The sequence below is a fragment of the Lontra canadensis genome, unplaced genomic scaffold (assembly GCF_010015895.1).
Source record: "Lontra canadensis isolate GAN:19392208 unplaced genomic scaffold, GSC_riverotter_1.0 scaffold24, whole genome shotgun sequence".
NCBI classification, from domain to species: Eukaryota; Metazoa; Chordata; class Mammalia; order Carnivora; family Mustelidae; genus Lontra; species Lontra canadensis.
In genome coordinates this window covers 1136157-1155952 of record NW_022631018.1, presented here as the reverse complement: position 1 = coordinate 1155952, position 19796 = coordinate 1136157, and the positions used below count along the sequence as shown (strand labels likewise).

Below are 19796 nucleotides of genomic sequence, written 5' to 3'. Positions count from 1 at the left end.
GAATCTATTAAAATTGAGAACTATGGTAACATAATAATTTATGCTATAATAATGCTGAGTTAAGAATATAAAATAGGGGCGCCTGGGTGGCTCAGTGGGTTAAGCCACTGTCTTCGGCTCAGGTCGTGATCTCGGGGTCCTGGGATCGAGTCCCGCATCGGGCTCTCTGCTCAGCGGGGGGCCTGCTTCCCTCTCTCTCTCTCTCTGCCTGCCTGTCTACTTGTGATCTCTCTCTGTCAAATAAATAAATAAAATCTTTAAAAAAAATAATAATAATAATATTAGTTTTATGTAATCCTGACAACCCTACAAAAACTGACCCCCAACACGCAATAAATGCAACTGAAACATCAAAGTTATAAATTGAATGTGTTTGAAAAGTAGAATAATAAGTAATGTTTTATTTTTCTTTCTTCAGTACTGTGGTTTTCAGATAAAATTTTTTTAAAAGATTTTATTTATTTATTTATTTGACAGAGAGAGAGAGAGAATGGGAGAGGGAACACAAGCAGGGGGAGTGGAAGAGTGAGAAGCAGGCTCCCCGCTGAGCAAGGAGCCTGATGCAGGCCGCAATCCCAGGACCCTGGGATCATGATCTGAGCCAAAGGCAGATACTTAATGACTGAGCCACCTAGGCGCCCCTCAGATAATTTTCTGGAGTAATAACCCATGTAGTATGTAAGCAACTGGTAACTTAAGGTTAAACAGACAAATGGAGTGTAGTAAGTATGTATGGCATATATAATTAAGAGTTCTGGGGTGACTGAGTGGCTCAGTGGGTCAATCATCTGTCCTTGGCTCAGGTCATGATCGCATGATCCCAGGGTAGGGAGCCTGGTTCTCCCTCTCCATATGCCTGCCACTCCCACTGCTCGTGCGCACTCTCTCTCAAATAAAATCTTAAAAAAAAGGGGGGGGAGGTGTGCCTGGGTGGCTCAGTGGGTTAAGCCTCTGCCTTTGGCTTAGGTCATGATCTCAGGGTCCTGGGATCGAGCCCCACATCAGGCTCTCTGCTCAGCAGGGGGCCTACTCCCCCCACCGCCGGCAGCCTCTCGGCCTACTTGTGATCTCTGTCTCTCTCTGTCAAATAAATAAATAAATAAAATCTTTAAAAAATGATAAAAGAGTTCTGAGGGAAAAACACGAAGTTAGGTGCATGATATTGATAACTACATAAAGAAATATATCTACAGGGATGAAAATTCCTCCTGCTTCATCCCCTCCAGTCATCTCACACAACTACGTTACTAGAGGATCCTTTAAAAAACAGATAACTGAGTACGGTGGTTTCCTAGGTAGGTCCTCTAGTTGCTCCCCAGCATCTGAAGGACAATGTCCGGACTCCTGAACACAGACATGCATCCCCACTCAGGGCCTGTTTCTCTCACATCACTCGCCATCCACCAGCTCCTCTGCTGCCATGTAAGCAAACTGAGCCACTTATCATTTCTCAAATTTGAGGTATTTTATGTTACCCTCCCTTTGGCTAGAACGTCTTTCTTTTTTTGTCTAGTCTTCCTTCGAAATTCTACTCCAAACCACATCGACTGCAGGGTCATCCCTGACTACCCTCGAGAGAGAAGCGCACTCCTCCTTCTGCAGCCCTAGCGCACACTATAAACAGCTCTACAGCAAATATGACACAGCACCCTGATTTCTATCTCCACGTCTACCTTCCAGAGTATCTACAGTGACTTCTCACTGTAGGGCTCATTCCTTGTTTTATTTCTGTATCCTGAGATCCTAGAACTGCTCACAACATCAAATGTTTGCTGATTAAATGGGGAACAAACATACCTCTACTGGTCTCACCCAAGCCAAAGAACAAGGGATAGCCTGAGCTGGAAGCTTTGTGTAGCAGCACCTGTAAGAGAAAAGCAAATACACGAATTACTGAATCGTATTCTTAAATATATTTCACAGAATCTCTAACCCATTCTTGATTTTAGCTATTCACACCACTTCAGAGTATTTTATTCATGCATTTTTAAGATAATGTCTTATACTTCAAAGCAATCTAAGAAATAAAATTTTTAAACATAATAATCTTTGAAAGCCATGCAATTAAAATATAGGTAGGAACAAACCAACCTTCCTACTATATAAATATAACTTAGCATGACCCAAAAAATCATTTTCTTAATAAGAGACTGGAATTTAGTTATATGTCCATTCAGATTCACAGTCATGTGAAAGAAGACATAAGAGATTATAATCTCCCTGTGAAACTAAGGAACTGCATGCCAAGGCTACCTGCACTAAGAACAGAGAGGGATGGAAAGGAGGGAAGAATGGAATGAGGAAGGCAAGAGAAAAGGAAAAGTGATCCTAACTCCATGTGGCTTCAGCACAAGGATTCAAAACTTAAGAATAATTTAATAAGATTTGTTAACTCACTTGAGAAATCTCAGGGAGGACTTCTGAACAGTTCCAATATTTCCAAAGTCTGGGTAGAATACTTCAACTTCCTGCTTCCCAAGGACTCGATGGATAATGACCCGATACCACCACTTATCCTCAGAAATCCTTACACAACAGAGATGTCCTGGTTGGATGAAATACTCTGGCATGGCGTACCGATCAGAAACCAGCTGATTAGAGTAGCAGCGCCTACAGAATTCCATAATACAGGGAATCACGCAGGAGAAGAAAAGACCAAGATCATTTTTACTGACATATCAAGAGCAAGAAAATCTTGGCAGAAAGGAAAAGAATCCCTACGATTTCTGATTTGTCGACGTTTATTAATACTAATTAATTTTAGGGGTGCCTGGGTGGCTCAGTGGGTTAAAGCCTCTGCCTTCGGCTCAGGTCATGATCCCAGGGTCCTGGGATCGAGCCCCGCATCAGGCCCTCTGCTTAGCAGGGAGCCTGCTTCCTCCCCTCTCTCTCTCTCTCTGCCTGCCTCTGTCTACTTGTGATCTCTGTCTGCCAAATAAATAAATAAAATCTTTAAAAAAAATACTAATTAATTTTATTTTCCTCTTTCTATCCAAATCCCTTCTCCTCATCAAATAAACTTCTTCAAATAAAAAGTTACACATTCCTTTAAGCTCATACTCTCTGAACAAAATGTAACCCAACTCCAGCTCTTCCCTAGTATTCCAGTTTCACCTTCGGTCACTGTCCACCCAACCTCACACAGTGGTGACTTCACTCCCCTACTTGTTCCTAGAGCACGATGCTGCTCCTGTCGTTAATGCCAACGCTGGCCTTGGTGCCAGTGACTGTCTGCACATACCCACTCACACCTCCTTGACTGGCAAATTCTTACTTGTTTTTTAAGCAGAGCTCAAGCACCTCCTTTGTGAAACTCTCTTCTACCTGCCCAGGCAGAATTACCACCTCATGCAATGCCCCACACATCCCCTATGTTCCCAGACAATCATGGTGTTGACAAAGGCAAAGACCATGCCTGTCTTCTCCTCATACTCCTCATGCCTCAACATCCCAAGCACACAGCAGATATGGTATTAACAGTAACAGCCGCCAACTTTTGAGCCAGACTCCATTCTAAGTACTTTAATCTTCACAGCTCTGTGAGGCAGGTACTATTACTATCCCTACTTTAGAGATAAGGAGACTAGGCCTAGAGAGTTAAAGTAACTTCAAGGTCACAGAGCCAGCAATTGTGCTTTAAAACATACTAAATCTTATAGGCATACTGAAGTGGAATATATGATAATATTTGTACTGAGTGATTATTATGTGACTTACATAATGCCAGGTGTTCTTGGGTAAGAGAGCTATGAAGTATATAATGTGGTAAAATGGAATGCTCTTGGAGAAGTATATAATAAATTATTCTTACATGTGACAATAATGCAAAAATGATACTGTTGTTCCTGAATAAATCTAAAGCGATGGGAAATGTACACATTTTACATGATTTTTACTAAGAAAGGGCATCATTTCCCCCAGAGAAAAGAGATTAATTTAGAGTAGTAGTTCTCCAAAGCCCTGGGACCTCGATGCCCTTTCAACAAGTCCATAAAATAAAGACTAATTTAATATTTCTTTATTATTGTGAAAATAGCAATTTGCCTTTTTCACTGTGTTAGTATTTGCAGTGATGGTATAAAAGCAAGGTGCCTTAGCCAAATCAAGGCAACAGCACCAACTTTACTAGCTGTCATTTACATGTCACTGCCATGCACTCATGACAAAAGAAAAAAAGAAAAAAAAAGAAGCCAATGTCACTTAAGAATGTCCTTGATAAATAAAAATTAAGTTTTATTAAATCTCAACCACTGAGTGACCATCTTTTCAACGTTCTATGTGACAAAAGTGGAAGTACTATACACAGAAATCACTTCTCAAGTTGTCTTACAGAAAAGCACTTATACATTTGAGTTGTGAATTGAACTAGCTACTCTTTTTGTGGAATATTTTACTTGGAAAATGAACTAGCCATTGTTCTCATGGAACACCATTTTTGCTTGAAAGGACCATTATCAAACTTTGTTTATTCAGACTTAGGTATTTGACACACATTTTCTCAAAAAAATGAGATGAGCCTGTCACTTCAAAGAAAACACTGAGAGTATTTGTCATCACTGATAAAATTTAAGGCTTTCAAGTGAAAATTAGGATTTTGGAAATGTTGCGTCTACCACCACGAGCTTGACAGCTCCCTAATACTTCTCTGATGAGATGAGTGGTGATATTAATAAATGTGGAAGATCTACGTAACTCAGCAAACCAGTATTTTCCAAATTACCAATGCATGGTGTTTTAAAATGATTAATGGGGGTAAAAGATTCTTTCAGGACCAGCTGCATTGAGTCCACACTTAGAAGGGTCTTATGTTAAAAAAAAAAAAAAAATCAAGGGCCTTATGCTTGCTTTAATGTTCTGCCATTGTCCCGAAATTCTTAATGGTTTTTAAACTTGGCACCTTGCATTTTAATTCTGCGTTGGAGCCTGCAATTGCATAACCAATCCTGGATTCATTCAAGGTGCAAAGGAAGACTAATGGATTTAACACAGTAGAGTGTGAAAAGTTCAAATTCCACATTGCAACTAATCTTTAAAAAACTACCACTTGCCAAGTTCTGGAATGTTCACAAATCTTCTGAAAATATCAAAGAAGATTCACAATTTTCTGGAAAAGCTATTAAAATACTCCTTTTCCCAACTATGTATCTGTATGAGGCCAGATGTTTTCCTATACTTCGACCAAAACAATGTACCTCAAGAGATTAAAGACAAAAGCAGATATTAAAATCAAACTTTCTTCTATTAAGACAGATTTAAAATTAAAGAGATCTACAAAAATGTAGAACAATGGCAATATTCTGATTTCTGGAAAAGTTATTTTTCACAGAACTGTTATTCATATTTACACAAATGGACTTAACATTATTTTTAGACAAAAAATACGTAAATGTTAGTTTTAATTTCTAAGATAAATATCAATAAACAGAAGTTCTCGAGTCCTTAATTTTTAACCACCCTAAAAACAAAACATTGAGAACTTCTGATTTAGAACGAGATACATGAAAAATACACTGAAAACAACGGACTCCTACCGCATCTCAATCATCATGTCTTCAAGTAACTCTGATGAATCCCTGCTATAGATTCGGATGTAGAATTGACTTGGAGAGATGATATACTCCACAAAGACCCCCACAAGGGTACTGGTATCTAATGGTGGCAGTCTGCATAGTTGCTTGTCCCGTACAGCATCTGGTGGGATATCACGATTTGCCATCGCCAGGTTGAGCTGTGACTTAACTTCTACTTGCTACAAGTTAAAAAAGAAAAGAAACTGCTCTAAAACTTTAAGTGGCATTTCAAACTGTGACATTTCTCAATATATTTCATGAGTTTTTATCAGAATCACCGGGGAAATTATAAAAATGAAGGCTCTTAGGCATTAGCCAGGACAGACTGAAACAGAGTACCTGGAAGTGGGGCCTCCGATTATGCACTCATAAATTCCCTAGGTGGAAGCCTGGGGGCTCAGTGGATTAAGCATCTCCCTTTAGTTCAGGACATGATCCCAGGGTTCTGGGATGGAGCCCCACATCAGCAAGAAGCCTGCTTCTCCCTCTCCCTCTGCTAGCCACTCCCCCTGCTTGTGCTTTTTATCAAATAAATAAAATCTTAAAAAAAAATTCCCTAGGTGATCCTAACTACATTAATATATGAAAACTACTGCCTTATGATATTAAAAGTATGTTATACAGTTGCCCCATACAAAACTGCAAATATGGTACTTAAAATATTCAGACTGAGGCAATATAGACTATCATCTTACCCAGCCCTACCAACAAAGGTAACTTTAAAGAATGCTAAATTTCACACTAGTCTTCCAACCAAAAATAGGGTTTCTTAAACACTCTTATTCTAAAATATCTTATTTTCCTTTAGGCCTTTCTCTTGTTCTCTAGAAAATATGCAAACAAAATGTTTTCCTTTCATGAAAGAAGCCAGGTATAGATGGTAGAAGAAAAGAAGAATAAGCAATTAATTCCTTAACAATAAAATAAATAACAGAAGAGGAGAACACAAAAAAGGAGAATTGTGCGGGAATATAATGAAAAAGAAAAAAGGAAAAGCACCCTATAACTGAGGACAGGGGCGGGGGCCACTGCAGCAGCTGAGACATACAGCAAAAACAAAGCTCCTCGATTATTCCCTCTGAAGCCCTCGAGGGTTCTCCAGCCCACATTTTAAAAAACATGGACTGAGCACTGGCTGTAACCTCTTGAGAAAACTGGCAAATCATTAAAGCCATCTGAAAACTTTAAAATGAGACCTGAATGAAATTAGTCATACAAAGACTGAACACCAGAAAAAATGCCGCCTAAGGTGACTTCAGACCAGATCTTTGCTCTAAGAAATCATCTATCAAGAAATAAATATTTTTATAATATATTTATAAAATAAATATTTTCTAAAATAGAATTTTGGTTTAAAGAAAAATTCATTCAGTTACTTTTCATAATGCTGAATCTCCAGTATACAAAGTCGTTAAATCTTACCAACTGTACAGGCTTTACCACCAGATTAGGCTTCTTGCAAATCTTCTGTTCTGGCTCCTCATGGCTTTTAGGACAATCCCATGCAGTCTCCGTGACAGCAGCAGTAGACAGTGAATTTCTAGGGGGACTGGAGACATAAGCTTTGACTTCTATTTTCTTATCTGATTGAACTAAACATGAATTTCTGACTGATGAAACGTCTCCATCTGAAATGATCAATAGAGCAGATTGTGGGTAGCTACTATAACAATCTGTATAACTGTTACCAAGTACATTCTATGGGCCAGGCACTGGGTAAATAATGATAAATGAGAGAGACATGAACCTGTCATTGCAGAACTTTCAGTATGGAGAGATAAAAGGAAGTTCTAGAAGGGAACAAATCTTAAATTATTTATGTTGGCAGGGACAGGGTAAGTCTGGCAAGGTAACTTTGACTAAAGGTTTTATTTTTCAATATCCTGATTTCAATTCATTTTTTGTTCAGCTTTAGCAGTGAATGTGCATTGTTGCTTAATGTACAATGTATGTGACTACTTAATATTCCATAACACAGAGCCTTAATTTTTAGGGAATTACCAAGTCAATCATATATTTTGTTCAAATTACATATGCATGATGATTGTAAGAGGTTGACACATTAAAACAGACTTCAAATAGACCTAAAACTATAGTGACTCCGAAGAAAAACGAATAGAAGTGCACAAAGATGAAGGTATCTACACCTGTATCTTTTATAATGATAAAAAAATGCACTCTACATGCCTGTGAATAGGAGACTGATTAAAGGGATATAGTCACAAAGAAGAATTACATGTAGTTAAAAAGGATGAAATAAACTTATTTATGCTGGTATAGAATAATATCCATAATATATGAAGTATAAAAAGCAAGAACTTATACATTTATATAATACTGTTTTGTGCAAGAAAATTATACATATGATAACTATGTTATATACAAAAGGTCCAAAAAGGACCCATTAAAAAAATTACTAGTTACCACTCTACATTGCTAGAATTGTTTAAATAAGTAAATGTTGCTTTTATAAATTTTCCAAAAATCTAGCTAAGCTTACATACATGTTGAAAAAATCTGGAAGACTATGTAAAAACTTTAACAGCATTTTTGGGGGAAGTAAAATAATGGTAATTATTCACTTCCAACTTTACACTCACCTGTGATAATTTATAAAATGAACATGAGTTATTTTAATAATCAGGAAAATCAGCAAAGCTACACTAATATTTTGGACAAAAAATTACTACCCATCAAAATCATTTTTAAAAGCTTATAAAAGTATAAGTACAATTGACCCTTGAATAATGCAGGGGTTAGAGACATCAAGCCCCCCTTCATCAAAAATCTGCATATAATATTTGACTTCTCCAAAGCTTTATAATAATAGTCTACTACTGACCAGAAGCCTTACCGTAATATAAACAGTTGATTAACATATATTTTGTATGTCATATGTTATATACTGTATTCTTATAAAACTAAAGAAAAAATTCTAAAAAAAAAAGAAGGAAGAGAAACTACGTTTACAGTACTGTACTGATTTTACCAAAAATAATCCATATTTAAGTGGACCTAAGTTCAAACCCACATTGTTCAAGGGTCAACAGTATCATATTATACTATCATTTAGCATGACCACTGAGGGAACAGAGGAAAAAGTACATGGAATCTCTGCACTCATTCATTATAAATGTATATAAACATGTAATACTCTCAATAAAAATTTCAAAAGAAAAAAAAAGCTAAGTCAAAAGAAAAACACAAGAAACAAACAAAAATCAAGTGCCCTAAATGCAATGCGGTATCCTGGAATGGATCCAGAAACAGAACAATTGTGGGAAAAAGGGTAATACCAAAATAAAATTTAGAGTTTCATTATTAGTAATGTGTCAGTTAATTTCTTAGTTTTGGTATATTTATATATCATGGCAATATAAAATGTTAATATTAGGGGAAATGGATGAAGGGCATATGAGAATTTGTTAGTATCTCTGCAACTTTTCTATAAACCTAAAATTATCCCAAAACAAAAAGTTTGTTTAAAAATAAATACAAGTGATAGGTCCCAATACACACCCATTTATTCCAAGTATTCATGTATTTCTAAAAGAGCTTTTGATGCACAGCCAGAGTTAACAACCACTGATCTGGTGCTTCCCCATCAGATCACTATTTATTTCTTCAGAGTTATCCAAGTATTTGGATAAGGAAAAAAGTATATTTTAAAAATTCAGATGGTCTACTGGGGCACCTGGGTGGCTCAGTTGGGTGAGTATCCAATTCGTGGTTTTAGCTCAAGTCATGATCTCAGGGTTGTGGGATCAAGCCCTAAATCAGGCTCTGTGCTCAGCTCGGAGTCAGCTTTCCCTCTTGTCCTTTCTCTATCTCTCCCCACACTGGTGCACTCTATCTTTCCCTCCTTCTCTTAAATCTTTAAAAAATTTAGATGGTCCAATTTCTTTTCAAAGAAATGGAACAAATAATCCTAAAATTTACATGGAACCAGAAAAGACTTCAAATAGCCAGAGGAATGTTGAAAAAGAAAACCAAAGTTGGCAGCATCACAATTCCAGACTTCAAGCTCTATTACAAAGCTCTAACCATCAAAACAGTATGGCACTGGCATAAAAACAGACACATAGTTCAATGGAACAGAGCAGAGAACCCAGAAATGGACCCTCAACTCTATCATCAATTCATCTTCAACAAAGCAGGAAAGAATGTCCAATGGAACAGATTACAGTCTCTTCAACAAATGGTGTTGGGAAAATTGGACAAACACATACAGAAGAATGAAATTGTCTTTCATCAAGACAGTATGGTACTGGCACAAAAACAGACATATAGATCAATGGAACGTAATAGAGAGCCCAGAAATAGACCCTCAACTCTATGGTCAACTAATCTTCGACAAAGCAGGAAAGAATGTCCAATGGAAAAAAGACAGCCTCTTCAATAAATGGTGTTGGTAAAACTGGACAGCCACCTACAGAAAAATTGGAACATTTCCTTACACCACACTCGAAAATAGACTCAAAATGGATGAAGGACCTCAATGTGAGAAAGGAATCCATCAAAATCCTTGCGGAGAACACAGGCAGCAACCTCTTCGACCTCAGCCACAGCAACTTCTACATAGGAACATCGCCAAAGGCAAGGGAAGCCAGGGCAAAAATGAACTATTGGAACTTCATCAAGATCGAAAGCTTTTGCACAGCAAAGAAATCAGTCAACAAAATCTAAAGACAACTGACAAAATGGGAGAAGATATTTGCAAATAATATATCAGATAAAGGGCTAGTATCCAAAGTCTATAAAGAACTTAGCAAACTCAACACCCAGAGAACAAATAATCCAGTCGAGAAATGGGTAGAAGACATGAACAGACATTTCTGCAAAGAAGACATCCAAATGGCCAACATACACATGAAAAAGTGCTCCAGGTCACTCAGCATCAGGGAAATACTAATCAAAATCACAGTGAGATACCACCTCAAACCAGTCAGAATGGCTAAAATGAACAAGTCAGGAAACGACAGGTGTTGGCAAGGATGTGGAGAAAGGGGAACCCTCCTAAAGTGTTTGTGGGAATGCAAGCTGGTGCAGCCACTCTGGAAAAGAGTATGGAGATTCCTAAAAAAGTTGAAAATAGAGCTACCCTATGACCCAGCAATCGCACTACTGTATTTACCCTAAAGATACAAAAGCAGTTATCTGAGAGGGCACGTGCACCTGAATGTTTACAGGAGAAGTGTCCACAATAGCCAAACTATGGAAAGACCCTAGATGTCCATCAACAGAAGAATGGATAAAGAAGATGTGGCATGCACGCGCGCGCGCACACACACATATCACAATTCCAGATTTTAAGCTATACACAACGGAACACACACACACACACACACACACACACACACACACACACAGGAATACTATGCAGCCATCAAAAAACAAAATCTTGCCATTTGCAACAACGTGGATGGAATTAGACAGTATTATGCTAAGTAAAATAAGTCAATCAGAGAAAGACAATTATCATATGATCTCACTGATATGATGAATTTTAGAGGCAGCATGGGGGGTTGTGGGGGGAAGGGAGGGAAAAATGAAACAAGATGGGACCAGGGAAGGAGACAAACCATAAGAGACTCTTAATCTCAGGAAACAAATGAGGGTTACTGGAGGGGAGGAGGGTGGAAGGAATGGGGTGGCTGGTGATAGACATGGGGGAGGGTATGTGCTATGGTGAGTGCTGTGAATTGTGTAAGACTGACGATTCACAGACCTGTACCCCTGAAAAAAATAACACATTATTATGTTAATAAAAAAATTTAGATGGTCTTCATTAATGATACAGGTTAACCTTACTACAATAAATATCACCAAAAAGAATAGTCATCATATACAAAGTGTTTTTGAGGCTAATGTGTAATCTGTTTGGTTGATGTGGTTACATTAAGAATATTACATGAGCAATGCTTTATTTTTCCTTCTCCTTTCAGGGACAAATAAAAATCAGGTTTGCATCTTCCAGAACATTCTAGGCCTATCCCCACTTCAGCTATAGATAATTCACTAGGGTACGCACTATGCACAACACTCCAAGAAGCCCCAGCAAACATTCACTTCAGCTCCACTTGTACCTCCAGGACATACTGTGCACAGAGAGCACCAGAATCCTCTGGTCTGTACCCACTTCAGCTCCAGCCATCACACCAGAGTGGTCCCAGAGCAAGGTGCCCTGGGACACCCAGCCTGCACCCACTAAAGCTCCAGCCGACCAGCTGCCTGACACATATAGTCTATATAGTAATGCCCCTACACAAGGCAATTCCTCCAAGTCTAGGAGAAGTAGTTTTCCACCTTATTCATAGAAACAAACACAGAGAGTCAAACAAAATGAGGAGACAAAGGAATATACCCCAAATGAAAGAGTAAGACAAAACCTCAAAAAAGAACTAAACCAAATGGAGATAAGCAATCTATCTGATAAAGAGTTCAAGAAAATAATCATAAAGATGCTCACTTGACTTCAGAGAAGACTGCATGAACTCAGAGAAACTTCAACAAAGAGATAATATTAAAAAAAAAATCACAGCTGAAGAATGCAATAACTGAAATGCAAAATACATTTAGAGGGAATCAGCAGCAGATCAGAAGGTATAGAAGAATATATCAATGATCTGGAAAACAGAGTAATGGAAAGCACATGTGCTGAACAAAAAAAGTACTTTTTCATATGAGGATAAGTTAAGAGATCTCTGGGACAATACCAAGCATTCTAACACTCACATAACAGGGCTCCCAAACAGAAAGAGAGAGAAGAGGGCAGAAAAATAACTTAAATAAATAATAGCTGAAAACTTCTCTGACCTGGGTAAGAAAACAGACATCCAAGTCCAGGAATCACAAAGAGCCCAAACAAGATGGATTCAAAGAGTTCCACACCAGGATACAAATTAGTTAAAATGTCAAAAATTAAAGATAGAGAAGCTAAAAATCAGCAAGAGAAAAGCAACATGTTGCATATAAGGAAACCCCATAGGAGTAGCAGCTTTGATAGGAATGGTATGATATATTCAGAGCGATGAAAAAACCTTATAACCAAGAATACTCTACCCAGCAAAGTTATCATTCAGAATTTAAGAAGAAATAGTTTCCCAGACAAACAAAAGTTAAAGGATTTCATCACCACTATAAGAAACTTATGAGACATGTTAAAGGGATTACTTGAAATGGAGAATAAGAGGCAATAATTAGAAACAAATTTAATGAGTAAAAGCAAACATACAGTAAAGGTAGTAAATCAATCTCTTATAAAACTAGTATGAAAGTGTAAAAGAAAAATGTAGTAAAATCAATTACATCTAAAAAATTATTTAAGGTCCAGGAAATAAAAGATACAAAATATGACATTATATACACGAAACTTGGAGGGCGGATAAAAAAATTTTATGTTTTTAGAATGTGTTCAAACTTCAGCAACCACCAACTTAAAATATAAAATAGACTGCTACATACATAGGATATTATATATAAACCTCATGGTAACCAGAAAACAAAAACCTATAATAGATATGCAAAAAATAAAAAGAAAGGAATCCAAGCATAACACTAAAAAAATACTAAATCACAAAGATAAAGAGGAAAAAAGGACCAGAGAAGAACCATAAAAAGAACCAGTAAACAATTAACAAAATGGCAATAAGTATATACATATCAGTAATTACTTTAAACGTAAATGCACTAAAAGCTCCGGTCAAAAGACACAGGATAACAAATGGATTAAAAACAAAAAACAAACTAACAAAAAAACCCTTAAGACACATCTACATGCTGCCTTACAAGAGACTCACTTCGACCTAAAGACCCATGCATATTGAAAGTAAAGGGCGGAAAAAAATATACCATGCAAATGGAAGTATTTTAAAAAGAAAAAAACCAAGGTGGCAATATGTCAGACAAAGTAGACTTTAAAACAAAACTATAACAAGACACAAATAAAGGCATTACATAATGATAAAGAGATCAATTCAATAAGAAAATATAACCATTGTAAACATCTATGCACCCAACATAGGAACACCTAAATACATTAAGTGAATAATAGAATACATAAAGGGAGAAGCTGATAATGATGCAGTAATAGTAGGGGACTTTAACACCCACCTACATCAATGAACAGATCACTCAAACAGAAAATAAGGAAGTAATGGCTCTGAAAAACACAGTAGACCAGATAGACTTAACAAATATTAATGTAACATTCCATCCAAAAACAGCAGAATACACATTCTTTTCAAGTTCTTTTCATTCTCCAGAATAGATCATGTTAAGCCAAAAATAAGACTCAATAAATTTAAGAATACCAAAACTATATCAAGCTTCTTTTCCAAACACAATAGTATGAAGCTAGAAATCAATTACAAGACAAAATTGCAAAAAAACAGAAACACATGGAAGCTAAACAACATGCTATTAAATAAATGAATCAATAAAGAAACCAAAAAGGAAATTAAAAAATGGATGGAGACAGATGAAAATGAAAACACAATGATCCAAAATCTCTGGGATGCAGCAAAAGCAGTTCTAAGAGGGAAGTATATAAGGATACAGCTTTACCTCAAGAAACAAGAAAAATCTCAAACTTTAAACTTACATCTAAAGGAGCTAGAAAAAGAAGAACAAATCCTAAAGTTAGTAGGAGAAAGTAAATAATAAAGGTGAGAATAGAAATAAATGAAATGGAGATTAAAATCAATAGATAAGATCAATGAAACCAAGAGCTGTTTCTTTGAAAAGATAAACAAAAGTGATATATCTTTAGCCAGAGTTATTAAGGTAAAAAGAGAGGATTCAAACTAATAGTATCAAAAATGAAACACAAAACAAACCAACACTACAAAAATACAAAAAACTCTAAGAGAATACTACACAAAATTATATGCCAACAAACTGGACAACCTAGAAAATGGTAATTCCTGAGAATATACTATCTCCCAAAACTGAATCAGGAAGAAATAGAAAATATAAACAGACCAACTACTAGTAACAAAATTGAATCAGTAATCAAAAAATTCCTAAGAAACAGAAGTGCAGAACCAGATGGCTTCACAGGTGAATTCTACCAAACCTTTAAATAAAGAGTTTAATACCTACTCTTTCAAACTACTCCAAAAAATAAAAGATGAAGGAATGCTTCCAAATTCATTCCATGAGCCAGAATTGCCCTGATACCAAAACCAAAGACACTACCAAAAAAAGAAAACTATAGGTTTTCCTAATATCCCTAATGAAAATACAAGGCAAAAATCCTCATCAAAGTATTAGCAAACCAAGTTCAACAACACATTGGAAGGCTCATTTATCACAACCAAGTGGGATTTATTCTAGGAATGCCAGAGTGGTTCAATATCCACAAATCAACCAACTTTATACATCCCATTAACCAAAATGAAAGTTAAAAACCATACGGTCATCTCAATAGATTGAGAAAGCTTTTGACAAAATTCGACAACTGTTCATGATAAATCTCAACAAAGTGGATATGGAGGGAACGTAATTCAATATAATAAAGGACATGTATGACAAATCCACAGCTAACATCATACTCCATAGTGAAAAACTGAAAGCTTTTCCCTCTCAGGAAGAAGCCAAGGATGTCCACTGTTGCCATTTTTATTTAGCACAGTACTAGAGGTCCTAGCTACTTCAATCAAAAAGGAAAAAGAAATAAAAGGTACCCAAATTGGTAAGGAAGAACTAAAACTGTCACTATTTGCAAATAACACGATACTATATACAGAACACCTTAAAAACTCCATCAATAATCTATTAGAATAAATGAATTCAGTAAAGTTGCAGGATACAAAATTAATATATAGAAATCTGTTGCATTTCCGTACACTAATAATGAAGTAACTGAAAGAGAAATTAAAACAATCCCATTTACAATTGCACCAAAAAGAACAAAATACCTAGGAATAAACTTAACCAAGTGAAAGACCCATACCCTGAAAAATATAAAACACCAATGAAAGAAATTAAAGATATACAAATGAAAAGATATACCACATTCATGCATTAGAAGAATATTGTTAAAATGTCGACACAACCCAAAGCAATCTGCAGATTCAATCCAATTCCTATCAAAATATCAACAGTGATTTTTTAAGATTTATTTGAAAGAGAGGAGAGGGAAAAAAAAAAAAAAAAAAAGGAGGCGTAGCAGAGGGAGAGGGAGAATCCCAAGTAAACTTCCCATCGAGCATGGACCCTGATGCAGAGCTTAGTCTCATGACCCTGAGACCATGACCTGAGCCAAAACCAAAAGTCAGATGCTCAACTGACTGCCACCCAGGTGCTCCAATACCACCAGTATTTTTCACAGAACTAAATAAATAATCCTAAAATTTATGTGGAACCACAAAAGATCCTAAACAGTCAAAGCAATCTTGAAAAAGAACAAAGTCAGAGGTATCACAATCCTGGATTTCAAGACTTACTACAAAGGTATGGTAATCAAAATAGTATGAGACTGGCACAAAAATGGACACATGGATCAACTGAACAGAACACCCAGAAATAAACTCATGCTTATATGTTCAATTAATCTATAACATAGGAGGCAAGAATATACAATGGGGAAAAGAAAGTCTTTTTCAATAAACTGGGCAGTTACATGCAAAAGAATTTAACTGGAACACTTTCTTACATTATACACAAAAATAAACTCAAGGGCGCCTGAGTGGCTCAGTGGGTTAAGCCTCTACCTTTGGCTCAGGTCATGATCTCAGGGTCCTGGGATCGAGTCCCACATTGGGCTCTCTGCTCGACAGGGAGCCTGCTTCCTCCTCTCTCTCTCTCTCTCTCTCTCTGCCTGCCTCTCTGCCTACTTGTGATCTCTGTCAAATAAACAAATTCTTTAAAATAAATAAATAAACAAGCACAAAATAGATTAAAGACCCAAATGTGAGACGTCAAACCATAAAGCTCTTAAAAGAAAACATAGGCAGTAATCTCTTGGACATCAGCCTTAGTAACATTTTTCTAGATATGTCTCCTCTGGCAGGGGAAATGAAAGCATAAATAAACTACTGGGACCACATCAAACTAAAGAACTTTTGCACAACAAAGGAAAACAAAATGAAAAGACAACTTACTGAATGGGAGAATATATTTGCAAATGACATATCCAATAAGGGGTTCATATCCAAAATACATAAAAAACTTCTACAACTCAACACCAAAAATAATCCAAATAAAAATGGACAGAAAATGTGAATAAACATTTTTTGAAAGAAACCATACGGATGGCCAACAGAAAAGATGCTGAACATTTTTAATCATGAGGGAAATGCAAAATCAATACCACAGTGAGAAATCACCTATACCCATCAGAATGGCTAGTATCAAGATAAGAAATAGACAAGTGTTGACAAGGAGATGGAGAAAAGGGAACCCTTGTGCACTGTTGGTGGGAATGTAAATTGTGCAACCACTGTTGAAAAAAAAAGTTTCCCTCAAAAAAAAATTTTCTTTTTAAATAAAGATAGCATACAATCCAGTAATTCCACTACTGGGTATTTAGTCAAAGAAAATGAAAACACTAATTCAAAAAGATATATGCACCCCTACATTTACTGCAGTACTATTTACAATAGCCAACTTATAGAAGCAACCTAAGTGTTTATCTACAGATGAATGCATAAAGCCCTAGTGTATATACAATGGAATATTAGTCAGCTATAAAAAGAAATGAAATCTTGCCATCTGCAACGACATGGATAAACCTAGAAAGTATTATGCTAAGTAAAGTTAAGTCAGACAGAGAAAGACAAATACCATATGATTTCACTCTTATGCAGAATCTAAAAATGAAAACAAAATGGAAATAATAACAAATACAGAGAACTGATAGTTGTCAGAAGGGAGGGCAGTCAGGGGAGATAGCAAAATAGGTGAAGAATATGAAGAGGTACAAACCTCCAGTTATAAAATAAATAGGTCACAGGAATGAAAAATACAGCATGGAGAATACAGTCAATAGTGTAGTAACACTGTATGGTGACAGAATGTAACTACACTTACCGTGGTGCGCACAGCAGAATGTATGGGGAGCTATCAAATAACTATGTTGTACACCCAGAAGTAATATAATTGTATGTCAACTACATGTCAATTTTTTAAAATCAGGTTTGCCTCAGATTGTGATTCAACTTACCAGGTGGTAGTGGCTTCGTATCAGCATCAAACACCAGTAAGTCTTGTTCTCCTTCCCTGAACTCAACACGGAGAATGTCACTAAGAGCTCCAACAAGTTCTGTCACATTTAAGAAGCCCAATTTTTTTGGTGAAAGTTGCTCTTTAAAGATTATCTGTCAAAAAAACCCCAAAAAACAGAAATAAATTAAAACATACATAATAGGAATATAACATACACAGATGCCCTTAAACAATGCCCCTTAATTTGGACTTAGTCAAACTAAATTTGTAAGGGTCAGTGAACTCACGTATTCCAGTATTCCTAGAGACCTAAAATCCCTTCCAGGCCAGTTTCAAGTTCCTTTTAAAGTATATGGTAAATTGAAGTGAAAATTAGGATGGCTTTTGACCTCTCATTTTTAACAATGTCTGATTATAAAGCAAAAGTCTTAAAGGGGGGGGCGATGCACAAAATACAAAAGTCATAACAAAACTGGCTTTTTAATTTCTTTTCAGTGTAACAGATTTCATTGTTTATGCACCACACCCCGTGCTCCATGCAATACGTGCCCTCCATAATACCCACCACCAGGCTCCCCCAACCTCCCCACCCCTCTCCTTTTCAAAACCCTCAGATTGTTTTTCAGAGTCCATAGTCTCTCATGGTTCATCTCCCCCTCCAATTTCCCTCAATTCCCTTCTCCTCTCCATCTCCCCATGTCTCTTTCTTATTTTCAGACAAAGTATTCACTACCACTTTCAACATGTAATAAAGTAATACTACTTTAAAATATTTCCTTAAAATTTCATGATTTCATCCTAGATGTTTGGATTAATAAGCAGGTGTCAGTGTAACTCCTACAGTACTGCTCGATTTTCTGGACTTGCAAAAGAAGAAAAATTATACCAAATATAGAAAAATATATATGGGATATATACAAAATACGTTTGGTTTAAACTGCACAATGAATTGAAAGTTTGCCCTTGTTAGTGAGATCCCCCATTAAAATGTTCAAATTCCTAAACCTCTGTCTCCCTAACCATGGTAAAGCCACTGAACTAATCATAATTCTTTTTCTGTTCCTTTAGCTAGACCAGGAAATAAACACTTGCTCTGACTGCACCACCTTGGGGAAAACTGGCAGGAACACAGAAGGTAAACAATCCAAAAGAACGAACTCCTGACAGAGGATGGGACTGCATACCTTCTTGTTCATGGACACTATGGGACCTAACTCAACTCTTTATGACTTCTCCCAAGACACTTGAAAAACAGAGGCCCAGCATCAGCCAAGTCATTGTTTTAAAGGGTCGCTAATATACATCTATAGCTAGTCATGAATATACCAAGAGAGAAAAGTCTGGTAGAAGAAAGGGGAAAGATAATGGTGAGTGAGACTTGAATCTCTCCTTCTTAGCACATTATATATTATGGCTTCTTTCCCTTTTATGTTCATTAGTCTCTTTATTGGTTTATCTTCTCTGTAAAGTGCCTAGTATAATGAATATGCCGGCCAGTCAAGCACAAGACTAATCTGGGAAGGATTTCATTAATTTTTTAATACATGTCATTTAGGAGTCTCAAAAAAGTATATGGCAAAACTAAGTCTCTGACCCAATCCCATCCTTCAGTGGCACAGGAGATCTCTTCCCTGGAGGTAACCAATTATTCCACGTTCTTGCATAAACCCTCCTCTTCAGCTTCTTGAGCAACTTTCTAGAAACTGTCAAAATCTGAACACACAGCATATTTCGGCATAATAGATTATATCTATTGTACATTTTTCAGTTAATACAGAGATAATCCCCTATCAGTACATGACACAGTTGAGTTCTGCTTTGTAGATGGAGAATTAGTATTAGTAAGTTGGTTCTGTCCATTGATGGATATGTCAGGTACATTTTTTCCTTAATTTCTTTGTTCCGTCTCCAGCTTTACAGACTCCCAACCATAAGCACTTCTCTCTTCCAATTCAACTTAGAGTTTATATTTGTGCCCTCAAATATATGAATATATCCTATTACATGATTTATTTCCTCACTGTGTGGATTTTGCAAGATGACACTCCAGTGCAAAAA

At 36.6% G+C, this 19796-nt stretch overlaps 1 protein-coding gene across 3 annotated transcripts in view; it reads right to left on the bottom strand.

Annotated features, from left to right (window-relative positions):
* TDRD5 (tudor domain containing 5) overlaps positions 1 to 19796 on the bottom strand; it is an 86417-nt gene that overhangs the window by 27429 nt on the left and 39192 nt on the right. For all 3 annotated transcript variants that reach the window (XM_032862606.1, XM_032862605.1, XM_032862604.1), the window contains exons 7-11: positions 17737 to 17890; positions 6993 to 7198; positions 5532 to 5749; positions 2398 to 2610; positions 1798 to 1864 (exon numbers count right to left, since the gene is read on the bottom strand). In XM_032862606.1, coding sequence (XP_032718497.1) covers positions 1798 to 1864; positions 2398 to 2610; positions 5532 to 5749; positions 6993 to 7198; positions 17737 to 17890 — 858 coding nt within the window. The remainder of the gene's footprint in view (positions 1 to 1797; positions 1865 to 2397; positions 2611 to 5531; positions 5750 to 6992; positions 7199 to 17736; positions 17891 to 19796) is intronic.